This window comes from Lutra lutra, chromosome 8 (assembly GCF_902655055.1).
Source record: "Lutra lutra chromosome 8, mLutLut1.2, whole genome shotgun sequence".
Taxonomy (NCBI): domain Eukaryota; kingdom Metazoa; phylum Chordata; class Mammalia; order Carnivora; family Mustelidae; genus Lutra; species Lutra lutra.
Window position 1 is genome coordinate 31,888,510 of NC_062285.1, and position 16,309 is coordinate 31,904,818.

Genomic DNA, 16,309 nt, shown 5'->3' on the forward strand with positions numbered 1-16,309 from the left:
TGAGCACGTAGAATTTAATCCATTAAAGTGAAACATCCCTGTGAGACAATACCCATAAGCTTCTACCGAAACAAACAAAACACACTGGAAAAGTAACAAGCTCTCCTTTAAACAAGGCACTTCTCTGGCAAATGGTATATAATTTAAAACATTATCAGTGTACAAAAGCAAATCTCCACCATTGCCCAGAATCGTATCTAAGGAAGGTAAATCCATGCTCAAGTTCTAATCAGACCGCAGACCTGCAGAAGACAGCCTTCTGAACACTGCGCCCTAGCAGGCTGCTGAAACGACTTCATTTCCTCATCTGTGTACGAGCTTGAGGGGTAGTACAGCTTATTTACCTCAGAGGACATTCCAATAAAGGAATCATAAGTGGCACAAACACTTTGAACCTCTCAGAGAAGATGCCACATAAACTCAAGGTGTTATTACCATTATCTCTTTCTACTGAGTAGCCTGGGAAAGCTGTCAGATCTTTGAACTCATGAATTATGAACACAAAGTACTTCTTAGGTTTGTCGGTTTCAAAAGTTCAGGATATACATTTTATGACCCAAGCCAAGAACAGGACAACTTTAAAACATGACACAAAACAATAAAAAGACTAACTGTTTAATGTTACATGCAATACACACACACACAAACACACACACACACATACACACACTGCATTCACACATTCCTATAGCAGACAAAGATGGCCACAACTCAAATTAAGAGTTGACCTCTTTGCATTAGTAAGTGGAATAGATGTCCTCTCCCCTGGAATCCAGGCCACTTAATGACTGGTTTGGTGCATAGAAGAGAGGGGTTAATGATGCTGTGCTGGCTTCTAGGTCTTAAGAGTGTCCTCTTCCTGTCTCTGTAGGAGCCCTTCAACCACAGCATAAGAAGTCCAGCTACCCTGAGACCTCCATTCTAGAGCTGCTATGTGTAGGTACTCTTTTTTTTTTCTTTTTTCCATATACTGTTTATTAACATGTCATGGGATAAACATGGAGAAATACTGGCTTCAATGAGATTTAAAATGATCTTTACGTCAAAAGAAGGGCTGAGGGGCATGGAAGGTAGGTTTGGGAAAGACAAGGTGCATACATTTTTAGATTAGGATTGAAAATTTGCCTATAGCAATTTACAAATACAGGTGCCACACAAATCCCTCAGGGTCACAAATACTCAAATACACACGGTGTTCTTGGGAGCATGTGCAAAGTCCCTGCAAAGGGCTGTAGGAGCATCCCTCCACTGTATCCTGCTTCTGCTTCCTGGCTGAGTGGCAGCTGAGCCCAGGCTTCCCGCTACCCCGACCAAGCGCCACACTTGTGAATGAAGCCATCTAGGACCCTCCAGACCACATCATCTAGCAGCTGGACTGCCCCACCTAACCCCAATGGAGAAGACTCATCACTCTGCTGAGCCTAGTCCAAATTCTCAACCCACAAAATCATGAGAAATAATTAAATAGTTGTTGATTTACACCCTTAAGTTTGGGGTAGTTGGTTATGCAACAATACCTAAATATACATTAACTTTCAAACAACATTTTTACTAATCAACTTATGGTAAGGTGTTATCTGACACTGCTGAATAAGATAAAAAAAATTCTTACAGAGGCATCACTATCAGGGCTATAAAATTCAGTACAAGCAAATTCTCACAGCTATAGTATATTTGAAGGCAACGTTTCAAATATTACAAAGAACTGTACTTTGCAGCTCTGAAAGCACCTTGAGGAAATGACTTCCTATTGAGATCATCTCTCACTAGTCATGCCACAAACACTTGAAGCACAGTGCTAGGCTCTTGGCTTGCTAAGCGCACAGCACTTCAGGAGCACTGGGAAAGAACTTGAAATGATTTCAAGGAAGGCTGGCAAAATCCATGTGAAGAATGGCAGTTTGGGAGGGAACGAACACAATTCCAGACTTCAAGTTATATTACAAAGCTGTAGTAATCAAAACAGTATGGTACTGGCACAAAAAAATGGTCACATAGAGCGATGTCCAACAGAAAACCCAGACATAAACCCACATTATATGGCCAACTAATCTTCAATAAAGAAGGAAAGAATACCCAAGGGAAAAAAGCCTCTTCAACAAATGGTGTTGGGAAAATTAGAGAACAAAGTCATGGTTATGGGAGGGAGGGGGGTTTACGGTGGTGAAATAGGTGATGGGGATTAAAGAGGGCACTTGTCACAATGAGCACCAGGTGATGTATGGAAGGGCTGAATCACTTATATTGTACACCTGAAACTAATATAACACTATGTTAACTAAGTGAAATTAAAATAAAAACTTAAAAGAAAAAAGAAAAGCTTAGTTATCTGTCCACTTTTCCCTACTTCCAATAAAATAGAAAACATATAAAAACATAGGACATAAGGAGACATGTTGACAGAAATAGCAATGCCATGTTGAAGATAAAAGAACGGATCATAGTCAAAGCCTCAGACCAGAAGCACATATTTGCCAGCATCAGCCAGGCCACCCTCGGCACTCTGGTGTGGGAATGGGAAAGGGTCCATGAGAATATTCTAAGAAGCAGAGTATGAAAAGTGTGTAAAAGGAATCCACTGTTGGCTTTGAAAGTGTGCCTGTGGGCATTACTTACTGTGACACCCTAAAATGCAAGGGCCACAGCAGTCTGTCACAGTGTAGCAAGTCAGGGTGCAGGCTTGGTAGTCAGAGGGTCCACCTAAGACGGCCAAGCCATCAGGCATCAGATGTGCAACCTTTTGCAACTTTCTTATCCTCTTTAGCCTAAGTGTCCTTACCTGTAAACTTGGGATTGAATCAACACCTCCCTCCACTCTACTTATTAACATATAGACACAAAGCACTGAGCCCAGTACTTAGAGCCTGACACACAAAATGCCCCATAAATGCTAACCACTACTGCTGATAATGGCATACCCACCAAGATTCCTGATTCTCCTCCCACCCCTCTGAAACTCCTCAATGACTTGGGGCTGAGAAAACTTGATAGGTATCCCAGTTAAAGGTCTTTTCTCAACATCTACCCAACCTGACAGGCAAGTAAATAATGCCTCAATACAGCACATCTTGTGTAAGAGCTTTCGATCATCAGTGCTGACCTAAAAATCTTAGTAACACCAAAAGCAAAAACTATACTGAGAATACCACTCCCCTGAAATCTAAAAAGAAAGCAGCTTCCCTCCTAATATGTAGGAAAAACAACCCAAGAAGAAAAGCTTTACCGGTTCAGCTTAAAGATCTGAAGCCCACCATTCATCTTTCAAAACAGACTATGAGCTGTCTCAAATTCCCCGAAATTAAAAAAGTTCTTACCAAAGGGGGGGGGGGGTATGTGAGGTGATGAATGCAATGTATTACAGAAAATCTTCACAATGTCTATCAGATCATCACACTGTACACTTTAAATGTTATCTGTCAATTAGATCTCAATAAAGCTGGAACAACGACAAAGAATACTCTAGAGCTTGTTTCTCTACAGTTTTGTTATAAAACTGGAAAGTTATTCTGGAAAGTTTTTGAAAGTACCCATCCCACACTTTCATTAGCCAAGCACAAAAACTCAGGAAGTTGTGAAGGGAAGAGAGAGAAATAAATTCCCATCTCCCATGTGGCCACATCTCTTTTTCGTATCCTGTATGAAACAAAAACTTTCAATTTCAAATGCACTCATGTGAAACCATGTTTACAAACAAACACTGGAAGGGATCAAAGCCAAAATATGAACACTGCACAAAGAGATAAAGTTTCATTACTTTAATCACTACCTAGCAACTGCCCAAAACACATATATGGAGAGAGGGAGAAACATTATTTTAATAAGATGTTTAAGGCCCTCAAACAGAGAAAAATAACCTTCAATAGTGTGGTGTGGAAAGATAAATGAGAAAAGGTGATCCGCTTGAATAGGAAGACAGTCCACCATTGACAACTTGGCAAGTCTAACACGGTAATGCTGCCGTGCCCAGGATCTGAGCAAGTCTTCAAGACACCACTCCCTATGTAGTACGATAAACAGGTCAGCTCTTGGGTGAAGTCCTCAGGTGACTGGCACCAGGTGCCTTTAGCTGAACTAAAGCATTAAAAGTTGCATCAATCTGTCAATCCTTACACCTACCTACCTAAGCAAAAGATGTTCTGTGTTCATTTATTGCTGATTTAGCTCCCCAAAATCACCTTCTTAAGATCCAGAGAAGGGTAAAGAAGTAGCATGGGTACATGAATTATAGAGGCCTACAGAATAAAGGATTACAGAGGTCACATTTTTATGTCAGCTTTTCCATTTTATTTTACAACTCAGATCATCTCTTTGAACCCCCGGGTATTCTCAGAACTAGTACTAGTTAGTAAATGCTGAAGTTTTTAAAAACATTTCTGTATTTTATAAGTATAAATACTATTTATAATTTCTTAGTTTTATTCTTTCCAACTTTCAAAAGATATTTTTAAGTGGAAAATGTATAACCAAAGTCTTTTAAAATACAACAAAGAAATTTTACATAATTTCCATTGATCCAGCAGAATGACAGCTGCAATTTTAGAAAGTTAAAAGGGCTAATAGTAAAAACAAGTAAAAAGTGACACAGGCTAAGATAGTTGGACAAACACATTTCTCCTTGATCTATAAAAGAATCAGCTTTAACCACTAAGTGATCAGAACATTTGCTTTCCTCTATTTTCAACTGATTCACTAGTAGATACTAATACTGGAATTTCTATAGTTCTTTTTTTTTTAAGATTTTATTTATTTATTCGACAGACAGATCACAAGGAGGCAGAGAGAGAGGGGAAAGCAGGCTCCTTGTTGAGCAGAGAGCCCGTTGTGGGGCTCGATCCCAAGACCCTGAGATCATGACCTGAGCCGAAGGCAGAGGCTTTAACCCACTGAGCCACCCAGGCGCCCCTCTATAGTTCTTTAGAAGGGAAAAGTGACCCCTTAACAAATCATCCTGAAAAATGACCATTTGGTATCACAAATCAAATAAAAATCAACTTTACTTTATGAATAAGCCATTAAAGCTGTGTTTAATCTGTATTTAAAACTTGAAGAAAAAGATCTAATACTAAGAGTCTGTTATATGAAGAAGCATTACCTACATTAAGTCACTTAATGTTCATTCCTGCAACCAAAAGATAGCATTCCCGAATTACAGATGGGAAAACTGAGGCACACAGTTTGTGGGACTTGCCAAAGTTCAAAACTACTGGAAGCCAAAACCAAAAACTGGAAAAGCTATTCCACTGTGGACATCTTGGGAAAATCTAAATCAGTGTCACTGGGATTTAACTTCTTAAATTGCAGAAAAATGTTTCCATGGTTTTTTAAGGAAGAACAGTTTTACCACAAATTCAATTTCCCACATCCAGCGCAGTTCTAATGAGGATGAAAAGAAACAATTTAGAAGAGTTGATTCAAGTGAGACTTATTCACTGACAACCACTCGCTGCAAAAATGAAAGAACAGTACAGCTAACATCTACTCCATTTTACCCGTACGATGCATTTTTTTACATTCTCTCTTCAAACCCTAACAACAATCCCATGAAGTAAGGGTCACTAAAAGCCAAGGATCCTAGGCTTACGGAGGTTACCCTGCTTGCTCTCAGACACACAAAAGCAGAATCTGCAATCTACTCCTGAATCCTGGTCCAGAGTGTGTCACTCTGATATGCTGCCTCCTAGGAGACAAAAATACCCATAACCAAACTTTCCACCTTCAGCCAACTGTGTTTTTCCAAACATCTGTGTTTTTAAAAGTGGATCATAAAATACAAAAGATAAAACTGACCCCACCATAGAACGTTCAGGGTTTTATCACCCTTCCAAGTTTCCTTGGGGCAAAAAAAAAAAAAAAATTCCTGACAGTAGTGTCTTCAAAATCTAAAATATACTCCTTTCATAGTTCTCAGACAGTACAAATACTCAAATACCACCACCCGCCAGATGTAGTTGCTGAAGCATTATCAATCCAACTGATGCACTTTCACTAATAGGTCCTCTTGATTTGCTTGAAAGATTTTTTTCCCCAGGTCTCTAACAGAGTGGTAAAAGTACCAAATCCTACATTCAACTTTAATGGATTCAGTGATTTGTCATATCCCGTGTGGTGGTACATCGGGAACCAATATCCTGTACATTTTACCTCCCTCTTCTGCAGGTGCTGCTGGCTGTAATAAGAGAAATCTCAGTTTAGAGTATAACCCTGCTGGGCAGGAACCCAGCTAACTATTCACATATGACTTTGCACAATGGGTTTCAGAATTATAAATTATGCATCATAAATGTCTTTGTGGTAGAACAAAGTTTGTTCCCTGGAAAATAGTTTACTTTTTAATTTTAGATTTAATATTGCACTCAGAAAATTAAAACAGACATAAAAAAATCTTCCAGTATTTACTGTTTACTTTAAAGAAACAGAAAACTCAGTCTCATATCAGCCACCTACATAAAAATGGTATTACCTCTTTATATTTTTAATCTGTTAATACAACATAGTTTTAGTATTTAGTAATCCTAGGTTTCTGAGATATGCAGCGAATTATTTTCTGAAGTGCTAGAGAAAGCATTTTTATTGTATGAATTTTACTGTATGAATGTTTATTGATTTTTATTGTGGAATATCTCAAACAGACCTTTCCCAAAATATAAACCCTTTAATATAAATGAGTTTTCTACTCTAAAGGGATGTGATAGAAATAACAAGAACAAGAAAAACCACACACCAGAAAGAATGACTGGGTTCCAAAAATTAGGTCATACAGAATTTGAATATCAAAGATAATCAGAAGGGAAGAATATTACTGCCATGTCTAAAACCACTTAAATTTATACTACTATCAAAATAACAACTTCAAGACTACATAGGTGTATGTACGTGTATACACAAATCCTACATTTAGTATCAGGCACTGTCACATACTCAGTTATACTTCACAAAAGGGATAATGTCATTAAGTCACTTCTGAGCATGTAATTTATCCTAAAAGACACTTCTCTTGAGATGGTAAGGAATTCTGAAGGACACACCAGGCAAAATACATCCTAACTTCCAACAGCATGTGTTTGACCCCACGGTCAAGTCCCATCATTTCAAAGTAAGGGAAGCAAAATATTTTCACAGGGAGGTGGGTGGAGTCAGGGATTCTGCACCCCGTCTGCTCTGAAAAGCCACTGCACATCACCCATACCTCATGGTTCCATGAGCACCGTAACCAACAATACAGACTAGGTCGGAGCATCTCTAGCTCTGGGGACTGGCATCGGGAGCCGTCCAGAATTTCTGAATATGGGAAGATGAAGATGGCAAAATGGAGCCTCATGAACTTGTGAGATTTGCCAAAGCTCAAAATGACTGAGGATCAAAAACCAAAAACTGGAAAAGCTCTTCCACTATGGACATCTTTGGAACCTCTGAATCAACCTTCACTCAATAAAGGCCGCTGGTGAGCTAGGCAGGAAGAAATCCCTGGCTGACGGTGAGCAGGTGAACTGCCAGAGAAGCCTGTAAGGAAGGAGAGAAGAGAAGGTAACAAAGGACAGTCCAGGGGCTGGGAGGCTCAGCAGCAAACAGCTTACCGGACAGGACAGCAACAGGACAGAGTGAGAGGCCCAAGAAAGCAGGGTTTATACTGTATACAAAACTCCTAAAAATAGCCAGTTTTCACTTGAGACTTCTGAGCATCTCTGATACAGTTAATACATGTTTACGGGACTCTTGGAACTATAAAACACCTAAAAAGTGAGTTTCTTCACAGTAACTTATGTAGTCTATTTTTTAACATCTTTGCTGAGACAGAATCACAAACCATAAAATTCACCCATTTAAACTGTACAACTCAAAGATTTTTATCATATTCACAGAGTCATACAATCACTCACTATCTAAATTTAGAACATTCTCATTACCCCCAAAGCAAACCCACGAGCAGCCACTCTCCGTCACTCACTCCCAAGCCCAGTCCTCAATAACCACTACTCTACTTTCTCTACCTACAGATGTGCCTATTCTGGTCATTTTGTATATATGGAATCAAGTAAGATACATGGGCTTCTGTGACTGGCACAGTGTTTGCAAGGTTCATCCATGTTGCAGCATGAATCCGTATTTCACTCATTCTTAGAGCTGAGTAATATTCTAATGTATGGTAGATCATATATTGTTCTGTTGGACATCTGGGTTGTTTCCACTTGGGGGCTGTTATGGAGAATGCTGCTATGAAGACTCATGTACATGATTTTTGGGTGGACATGCTTTTATTTCTATTGTATATTTTACAGTCTGTTTTTAAGAGAAAAAAAATTAAATAATTGACATTTCATGTGGATGTGGAGATTTCAATTTTATTTCTAAGTTCCAATATCAATGGATAGAAGAAAAAGATAAGCAAAAGTAATATTTAATGTCATAAGCCACCTAAAGATGGCAAGGCAGACCCAAGAAGATGCAAAGCTATGAAAAAAAAGTCACTTGTACATACTCCTTCCAAGTGAAAAAAATCTTAAAGATAAAACAAATGACTAAAAACCAAAGATCACCTTTCTACCATGTTCACACAGCTCTGCATTGCTTTTCATAAAGCTTTCTCTTTTCTATATAAAATAGAAAAGATACCAAAAATAGGTAAAGTTATATAAATTTACTGATTTCCCCAACTCTCTCTACTGCCACTAACCTTGGTTCTGGCTAGACATAGTGTATGAGTGGCCACATAGGAGGAGGAAAGCACACTGTGTGGGCTGAACCAACTGTTTTACCCTGTGGAAAATGGACTGAGGAAATACCTCCCTGGACCAGTTTTACACATTTCTTTCCATCCCCGAAAAAAATGCATAAGGCTCCAAACATCTATTATGTGTCCAACGTCACTAAGCTGCCTCCAATTCTACAGGGAGATACAAACCTCCCAGGACAGAAGGAGGATCTATCTATGGGTTAGCAGTACAAGTGAGACTAAGCACTGCCTCCGTGACCAACTCATCTAGGTTCGCCACAAGCCAAGAAGCACCTCACATCAGCCAGACTCTCTCTGTGAATCTCAGATCCTAAACATTTCTATTTACTGCTGGCACTTACCCAAGGATCTCAACTGACAGAATTGGAGGCGCCAGACCCAACATAGGTATGTTTCCGGGCCAGATTCCCACACTGCTCTGGCCACCTGCCTTGAACCAGGCCCAAAGCAAACCCTATGACTATCCCTCTGCTTGGTATGAAAATAGACTGAACTCCTTCAAAAGAGATGACACAAAAAGAATAACTTCCAGGGACTCCAAATCACACTAAATCTTACTGTCAATTATAATCTGTTTGTACCAATATGCCAGACACACCAAACCCTAAAGGGCTGGTCATACAGTCTTCCAAGTAAAAGTATACTTCTTGTGTAGTAATGCATGCGATGTGTTTATTCTGAGCTTTTTATTTACTCAACAGGTTAAGATTCCTTTGCAGCAGATGTTGGCCATACAATTAAGACTGAGGCAGGACTACCACCCTCAAGCATGTCCCCGGAGGGAGTCGGAGCTCAGTTGTGTTGTGCAGATAAGCAGTGAAGGACATTCATTCATTCAGTAACGCTCATTCACCCAGGTCAGTCCAGGAGCTAAGGCCCCAGGAGAAGCACAAACTGGAGAGCTTCAAACATCCTGAGACGCAGGGCCAGCCTCCCAAAGATGCTGGTCTGAGACGAGGCTCAACAGATGAGCAGACACAGACAGTGGGGATGGGGGCAGCATACAGAAGAACAGACAACACCACGGCAGAGGCAGAAACGTGCGAGCAAGTGCATGTGGGTAGAATATGGGATGGGGGAGCCCGGTGAGGGAGTGGCTGGAGGCAGGAGGGGTCCCACAAGGGACAGGCTGTGCTAAGGTGGCAGGACCTGGCCTCTGGGGGAAGCAGGTGCAGAGGCACTTACACAAAAGACAACAATGAGATTTGCGTTTTAGAAAGATCAGCCTTTCAGACAGGTTGCATTTCTTTTTCACTTTGAGAGGGAAGACAGAAAATGTTAATAAAACAACATTTATTTCACTTCACTATTTTTATGCTTGCCCCTATTGTCATTCAAACTCTGCCACAATGTAACTATTTCCCCAAGTTTCAATAAGCTTGTAAGAGTGTAACAATAAGCAGTTACATATGTATTTGCAGGAAAAGCTCATACCAACTGTTAAGACTTTTCATAAAAAACCATGACTTAGGAACGCCTGGGTGACTCAGTGGGTTAAGCCACTGCCTTCGGCTCAGGTCATCATCCCAGGGTCCTGGGATCAAGTCCTGCATCGGGCTCCTTGCTTGGCAGGGAGCCTGCTTCTCTATCTGCCTCCGCCTGCCACTCTCCCTGCTTGTGCGCTTGCTCTCTCGCTCTCTCGCTCTCTCTCTCTCTCTGACAAATAAATAAAATCTTTAAAAAAAATGACTTACATGTTTTTAGTAATCAGCAGTCCCCCCCCAAAAAAGAAAAAGCACATTTTCAAAAGTTACTGTCCGTAAACTCAAGTTTGTTTTAATAACAACAAATCACTATTAAACAACTCAGATTTCCATGCTTCAGGGACAAAAGCAGTGGCCCACAGGCCAGAGGCCCAGATGATCAAGCTAGAGTAAAGCCAATACTGGCTGCATTTATGTTCCCTGACACACGCGCACACGCACACACAAGCACACACTTTGCTCCTCTGACTGCAGTGCTGCTTAGGCAAATATTAACATTTTTACCTATTCTTTAATTAAATAACTTACTACCTTCTTTAGTAACGAGGAAAAACCAAACAGGAATGATAGGATACTTGGGAAAGTTTCCCAGCAAGTAAAACTGGTGAGTAAAACATCAGTGATTCAGCTCTAGCACTAAAGACTCTCCCATTCATCATCTGTTCAGTACTCACATTAACCCTGCCAAGGGAGTAACCCACTTTAGACAGAGGGAAAATGAGTTTCTGTAGGGTTAGTTTGCCCCAGGTTAAATGATAATACAGAACAGTTAATACCTACCAATAATAAATAAACCTAGGTCTCCAAACCCAATCCAAAGTTCCCACTGTCCCCTAAGAGAAGAGGGCTATGGGGGAAGGCAGGGAATTAACAGGTTCCAGCAACTTCCCTCCCTCACTTTACCCTACTCCTATTCCTTCCTCAGCATTCAGCAGCACTTCGGACAGAAGGCAGATCTCATCCAAATAGCTGCTCCAGATGTTCTCCCAGAGGACCAGGAGTCCATACCGCTGCCCTGCCCAAATACCCAACTCCCTCTCGGACCATCCAACCGTATAAAGTGCCAGTGTCATGCCCCTGCATCCACAGTCCTCCTGATCCTGACCCACCACCTGGCATGAGTGCTCCTCAGGAGCCACAGTAGCCCAGAAAGCCTAAATCACCTGTGTTCACACTGTTTCCCTTCATGCAATCCCTTCCCTCCCAGCTCGCAGACTCACAGGAGATGCCTCCAGAGGCTCATGCCTGGACCCCACTGCAGACCTGCAGTAGCAGGACATCTTAAGCAGGGAGGTGCTTTCTGAGATCACTCCACCAGCCAGTTAGGAAGCACTGCCCTCTAGTAGGGCCAGCCTTCTGGCTCACTAAGCCCAATACCAACTCTAGGGACAAAAGAGAATCCCCCCGCCCCCAACCCAATGCCTAATGACCACTCACATCTCTGAACTCCAGAAGCAATTACTGTCTGTACCACCCTGTTGCGGAGCAGTGCTCCCACCTACTATTACTCTTGTATGTACTCATCTGGTCTCCTAGATTATATTCTTCTCTAGTGCAACAATTTCACCTTATATTTCTCCATAGAGCATAACATTTTGTACACAGCAGCCCTCCAAAATAGCAACATTTTTTTTTAACAAACATGAAGACTTTCTTATCTTTCTCCTAGCCAGATTTAGGATGTACAGCAGCAAAAAAGGGAAGCCTCAGGGCCAGACTTGATTCACTCAAAATTAAGGAGTGGCCCGCAAAGAAAACCTCAGAAACCAAGGGCACCACACTTAAAAGTCACTGCAGTTGGTGCTCTGCACCCTGTGTCCATTAGGATTCAAGGATGAGTCAGGCTGCAGGCATGAGAAGAACGAACAGACCCATATACAGCAGACAGTCCTCCAATTTTAAGCACTCGAGACTAGTTCCTCCAACAGAATTCTCGATGTCTAGCAGAACACCCTCCTTAACAGGGTCTGGATGAGGATGGGTGGATGGAGATGGAACAGCCAAAACATTTTCACCCATCAGTGATCATAAGCAGAGAAATATTTTTCCACTAGAGGAAAAAAAAAAAAAAAAGCCATGACTAAGTGTAAGCCTTTAAATATCTGCTTATTGAGGACATTTCTGGTATTGTCACACCACTCCACTGTCCAAAAAAATTTATTTGTTTAACCTGAAAAAAGCTCAAATACAATGCCAAATAAAATAGCCCCATCACACTACCAGATGCTTACTGCAGAGAAAGCTTTAGTGACTTGGGATCTTTCCTTCCCTTTTCCTTTCTTCCTTTTGGGGGAGCGGGTGGAGGTGGAGGAAACATTTAGCTGATTTTTATACAAAGCTATAAACATGATCCTTCCACATTTTTCCCCACCAGATGGGAGTTTGTCAAGCCACAGGTCACCTAGCAACTTAAACACTACTCTGCAGCTAGCCAGCTACCCAATTCTTCATACAAAACTTACTTTGTCCTATTAAACAATAAGTGGTAAAGAAGAGAGAATAAGAGTTAAAGCAAGTGTTCATGTGTGTTTGCTTCATAATCACCTTAAATGAGGTGGGAGAAAAGGGAAGAAAAACTAAAGTTTAATCTTAACGGTTACCTAACAATTTAAGAAGAAAAAACACCAATGAAGACACTCTGACAACATCTGAGCTCAACAGTCTTGTGATTCAATGATTAAACTTTGTGTACTACAAAGCCCATCTTAAAATTCACCCACTGAACTGTGAGTTGCACTGAAAGAGCCATTAAATAATTTTAGAACGCCCTGACTCATCTGACTCCTCCCTCTCATTTATATCCAACTCCATCACCCTGAGAATCACCCTTCCTTCCATCTACACCTGGTGATCTCACACTTACCCTCTAAAAACTCAGCTCAAGGGACGGGTGGCTCAGTTGGTTAAGCAACTATCGACTCTCGTCTTTGGCTGAGGTCATGATCCTGGAGTCCTGGGACTGAGTCCGTTGGGCTCCCTGCTCATCAGGGAGTCTGCTTCTCCCTCCGACCTTTCCCCCTCTCATGCTCGCTCTTGCTTTTTCTCTCTTTCAAATAAATAAATAAAATCTTAAAAAAATACAAATAAAATAAAAACTCAGCTCATATGCCCCTTCTCTTACGCATGCCTCCCCAGACTCTTAAGAAAACTGCACTCCCTTTTCCATCTTCCCAGGTCACTGGGAAACAACTACACTAATATTTAAAACCAAGGTCCAGATCTGTCACTAAGAGTCCTCAGTTACATCTACCAACATCACAGACACATTCCCTTCTCCCTGCACCACAGCATGATAGTCTACAACATGGTCACCTTCAACGGAGCCTCTTGTCCTAGACCCTGACACTCCCAACTTCCACAAAGCAGCCAGTGGGCTCCCTAGATTTCCAGCACCCAGAATGATGCCTTTAACACAGTAAATGCTTAAGAATTTCTGTACAAGAAATGAATGACTCAATCAAATCAACTACTACAGTTTTATCTCCTGAACAGGCTTTTCAACCAAAGTCCATGGTGTGCATAGTGAAAGAGAACTAATTTTAACCATGTAAAATGAAACGAAATGTCCTCTCTGTTCAGTAACACAAGCACACTGCCTAGATTGTATTATTGTATTTCTCTTCCCTTTCACAACTTATTTTGGTCTCCAAAATGCATATGCAACCTGATTATTGATTTAGAACATTTAGATCATAAACTGCCATTCATAAACAATCTTTTAAAATGCTAAATGTAGGTTTTAGAGAGTTCTGTTTCCCCTTGTCAGCACTGTAAGATAAATGGGTGCCCAATTTCCACTAATTTTATTTAATTTTCAATAACAGTTAAACCAACTGTAAGGAACATTTTAGAGCTGTTAAATATAGTCAACATCTTCCATCTTTCTGTCAGGTTCCTAAACGTTCCCCAGATGACCTACAAAAGGCCAAATTTACGCTATTCTATCCAATATATACTAAAAACCAAACAACAGTGTAGAAAGTTTTTCTCCCTTAATTTCAGAGAGAATTGGAGGACGCAGCCTGTATACACCAGGGTAGGCAAAGCCACAGGTCCCTCTTGTCTGCTGCCCCACAGCCTGCACAGGAGCTAGGCCACTCCACCACCAGAAACATGAGAAATTTTTTAAGTGAACATGCTTTCCACCAAACGTTACTCTACAGCAAAGGAAATATCCTCAGGTGCTTGACAGAAACTTCGGAGGCGTGGGCTGTTGTCAAACAGACAGCAGATAAAACAATTTAACAAAATGCCTTTTCACTTCTGACACATTGTAGAGGAATGCAGTTAAGTGGAGACATTGTTATCACTCCACGAAGAAAAAGGGAAATCTACTCCACTCCGAAATCAGGCCCCAACTCCGCAGCCTCAGCACCATATGGAACTAGTTCCAGATAGGTATACGCTGAGGTCCTTGGCAGGAAAACTTTTAATTCAGCGACGGATTTCAGGGTTATGCCTTTTAAAGGAGTCCTCCTGCACGGGAGCCTCCCAAGCACCGAGATTCCGTCCCCAACCAATGTCCGCGAGCCCGTGGGAGCGGGCGTCCCTCTCGGGGCTGCCGGCGACTGTCCCCCACCAGCTGCCCCCGAACCGCGCCGGGGCGGCCCTGCCCGCGGGCGACCGGGAGGGAAGGGCTCGTGGCTTCGGCTCCTTCCCCCGCCGGGACGAAGGCAGTGTTGGAGCACAAACGCCCGGCTCTCCGCCGTGTGGGGAATAATTAAACTCTCCTCCAACCAAAAAAGTTCCCTTTCCCCAGCCTTTGCCGCGGGGCCTGGGAGCGGGGAAAGGCCTGAGGCTGGATTTCCACCGCCTGCAGCCGGGGGAGAGGCGTCCGGCCAGGCTTCGCCCGCGCTCCGGAGGGCTGGGTTCGGGCTCGGCCCCTAACAGGCTCCGAAGGGGCTCCCGTGGCCGACGCCCGCCCCGCGGCGGGAGCCCCGAGGGAGAGGCGGCCTGCGCTCGGCCCGGGAGGAGCCGCGGGGTCCAGCGCGCTCACCCGGGGCTGCGCCCGCGCCCGCCCCACCGGCCCGGCCCGCGCGGAGAACTTTGCCGCCCGCAGCTCGGGGCGGGGGGCGCCCGCGAGGCCCCGGCCGGGCCGCCGCACTTTCCCTTTCCCCGCCTCCCCTCCGTCTCCCTCCTCCCCTTTCCAGGAAGCGCCATATTGATCCCGGCGCCTTCCCCCTCCTCCTCTTCCTCCTCCCTCTCCTCCTCCCCCCTTCTCCCGCCCCCACCCCCGGCGCCCCGTGCGCCCCCGGCCCCTCACCTTGGCGATGGCCTTCCGGTAGCGGGTCACGGCTTGCTGGATGAGGCTGAAAACTTTCATGTGGCCGTCTCCGCACGGCACGACCACCCGGGTCCTCCCGAAGCACACGGTCACTTTCATGCCGCCGCCGCCGCCGTCGCGGGCCGGCCCGCGCCCCTCGCTGACCGCGGCCGGAGCGGCCCCGGGCAGGGGCGGCTGGACGCTAGGAGCGGTGGGGCCGCTGCACCGGCGCGCGGGAGGCTAGGGGCGCGGGCAAGCGGCGGCGCCGGGGGGCCGCTCGGCTAGCATGCCCGGCCCGGCCCGGCCGCCCTCGCCTGGCCCGGAGCTCGCCTCGCCTCTCCCCCGCCGCAGCGCCCGCAGCCTCCGGCCACCTGTTCGGCGTCTCGGCGCGCTTGACGGCGGCGGCCCGGGGCTGTGTGGCGCTCGCGCTCACTCGGGGCCGCTGGGGGAGGGGCGGCGGCGAGGGGAGGGGAGGGGAGGAGGAGGAGCAGGGCCGGGCACACAACACCGCGCACATGCGGCAGGGGGAGGCGCGGCCCGCTCCCCGCGCGGGGCGGAGCGCACGCCCGCGGGCCCACGCCCCCGCCGACTCCCTCCCCGGGGCGCGGGCGGCCGCGGGACCCCGACTGCACGGCCCGCCCCGGCCGGCTGCCTTCCGCCTGGGCCAGCCCTTTCCTGGGCGCCGCCACGGAGGTGGAGGCCGGGATGCCCCTCCCCCCGCCTCGCCGACCCCCGCGCTGGGCACCGCGGCCCCCACTCGCCCCCCTCAAGCGCTCCGACGCGCTGCGGGGCTGCTCTCGTCGCGCTGAGCCCCTCCTCCGGGGCGCCGCT

General features: G+C 44.6%; 1 protein-coding gene across 19 annotated transcripts in view; it reads right to left on the bottom strand.

The window, feature by feature from the left end:
* Positions 1-15,736, bottom strand: part of PARD3 (par-3 family cell polarity regulator) — a 651,514-nt gene extending 635,778 nt beyond the window's left edge. For all 19 annotated transcript variants that reach the window (XM_047740436.1, XM_047740438.1, XM_047740440.1 and 16 more), the window contains exon 1: positions 15,479-15,736. In XM_047740436.1, coding sequence (XP_047596392.1) covers positions 15,479-15,598 — 120 coding nt within the window. In that variant the 5' untranslated portion in view covers positions 15,599-15,736. The remainder of the gene's footprint in view (positions 1-15,478) is intronic.
* Positions 15,737-16,309: the final 573 nt, after the last annotated feature.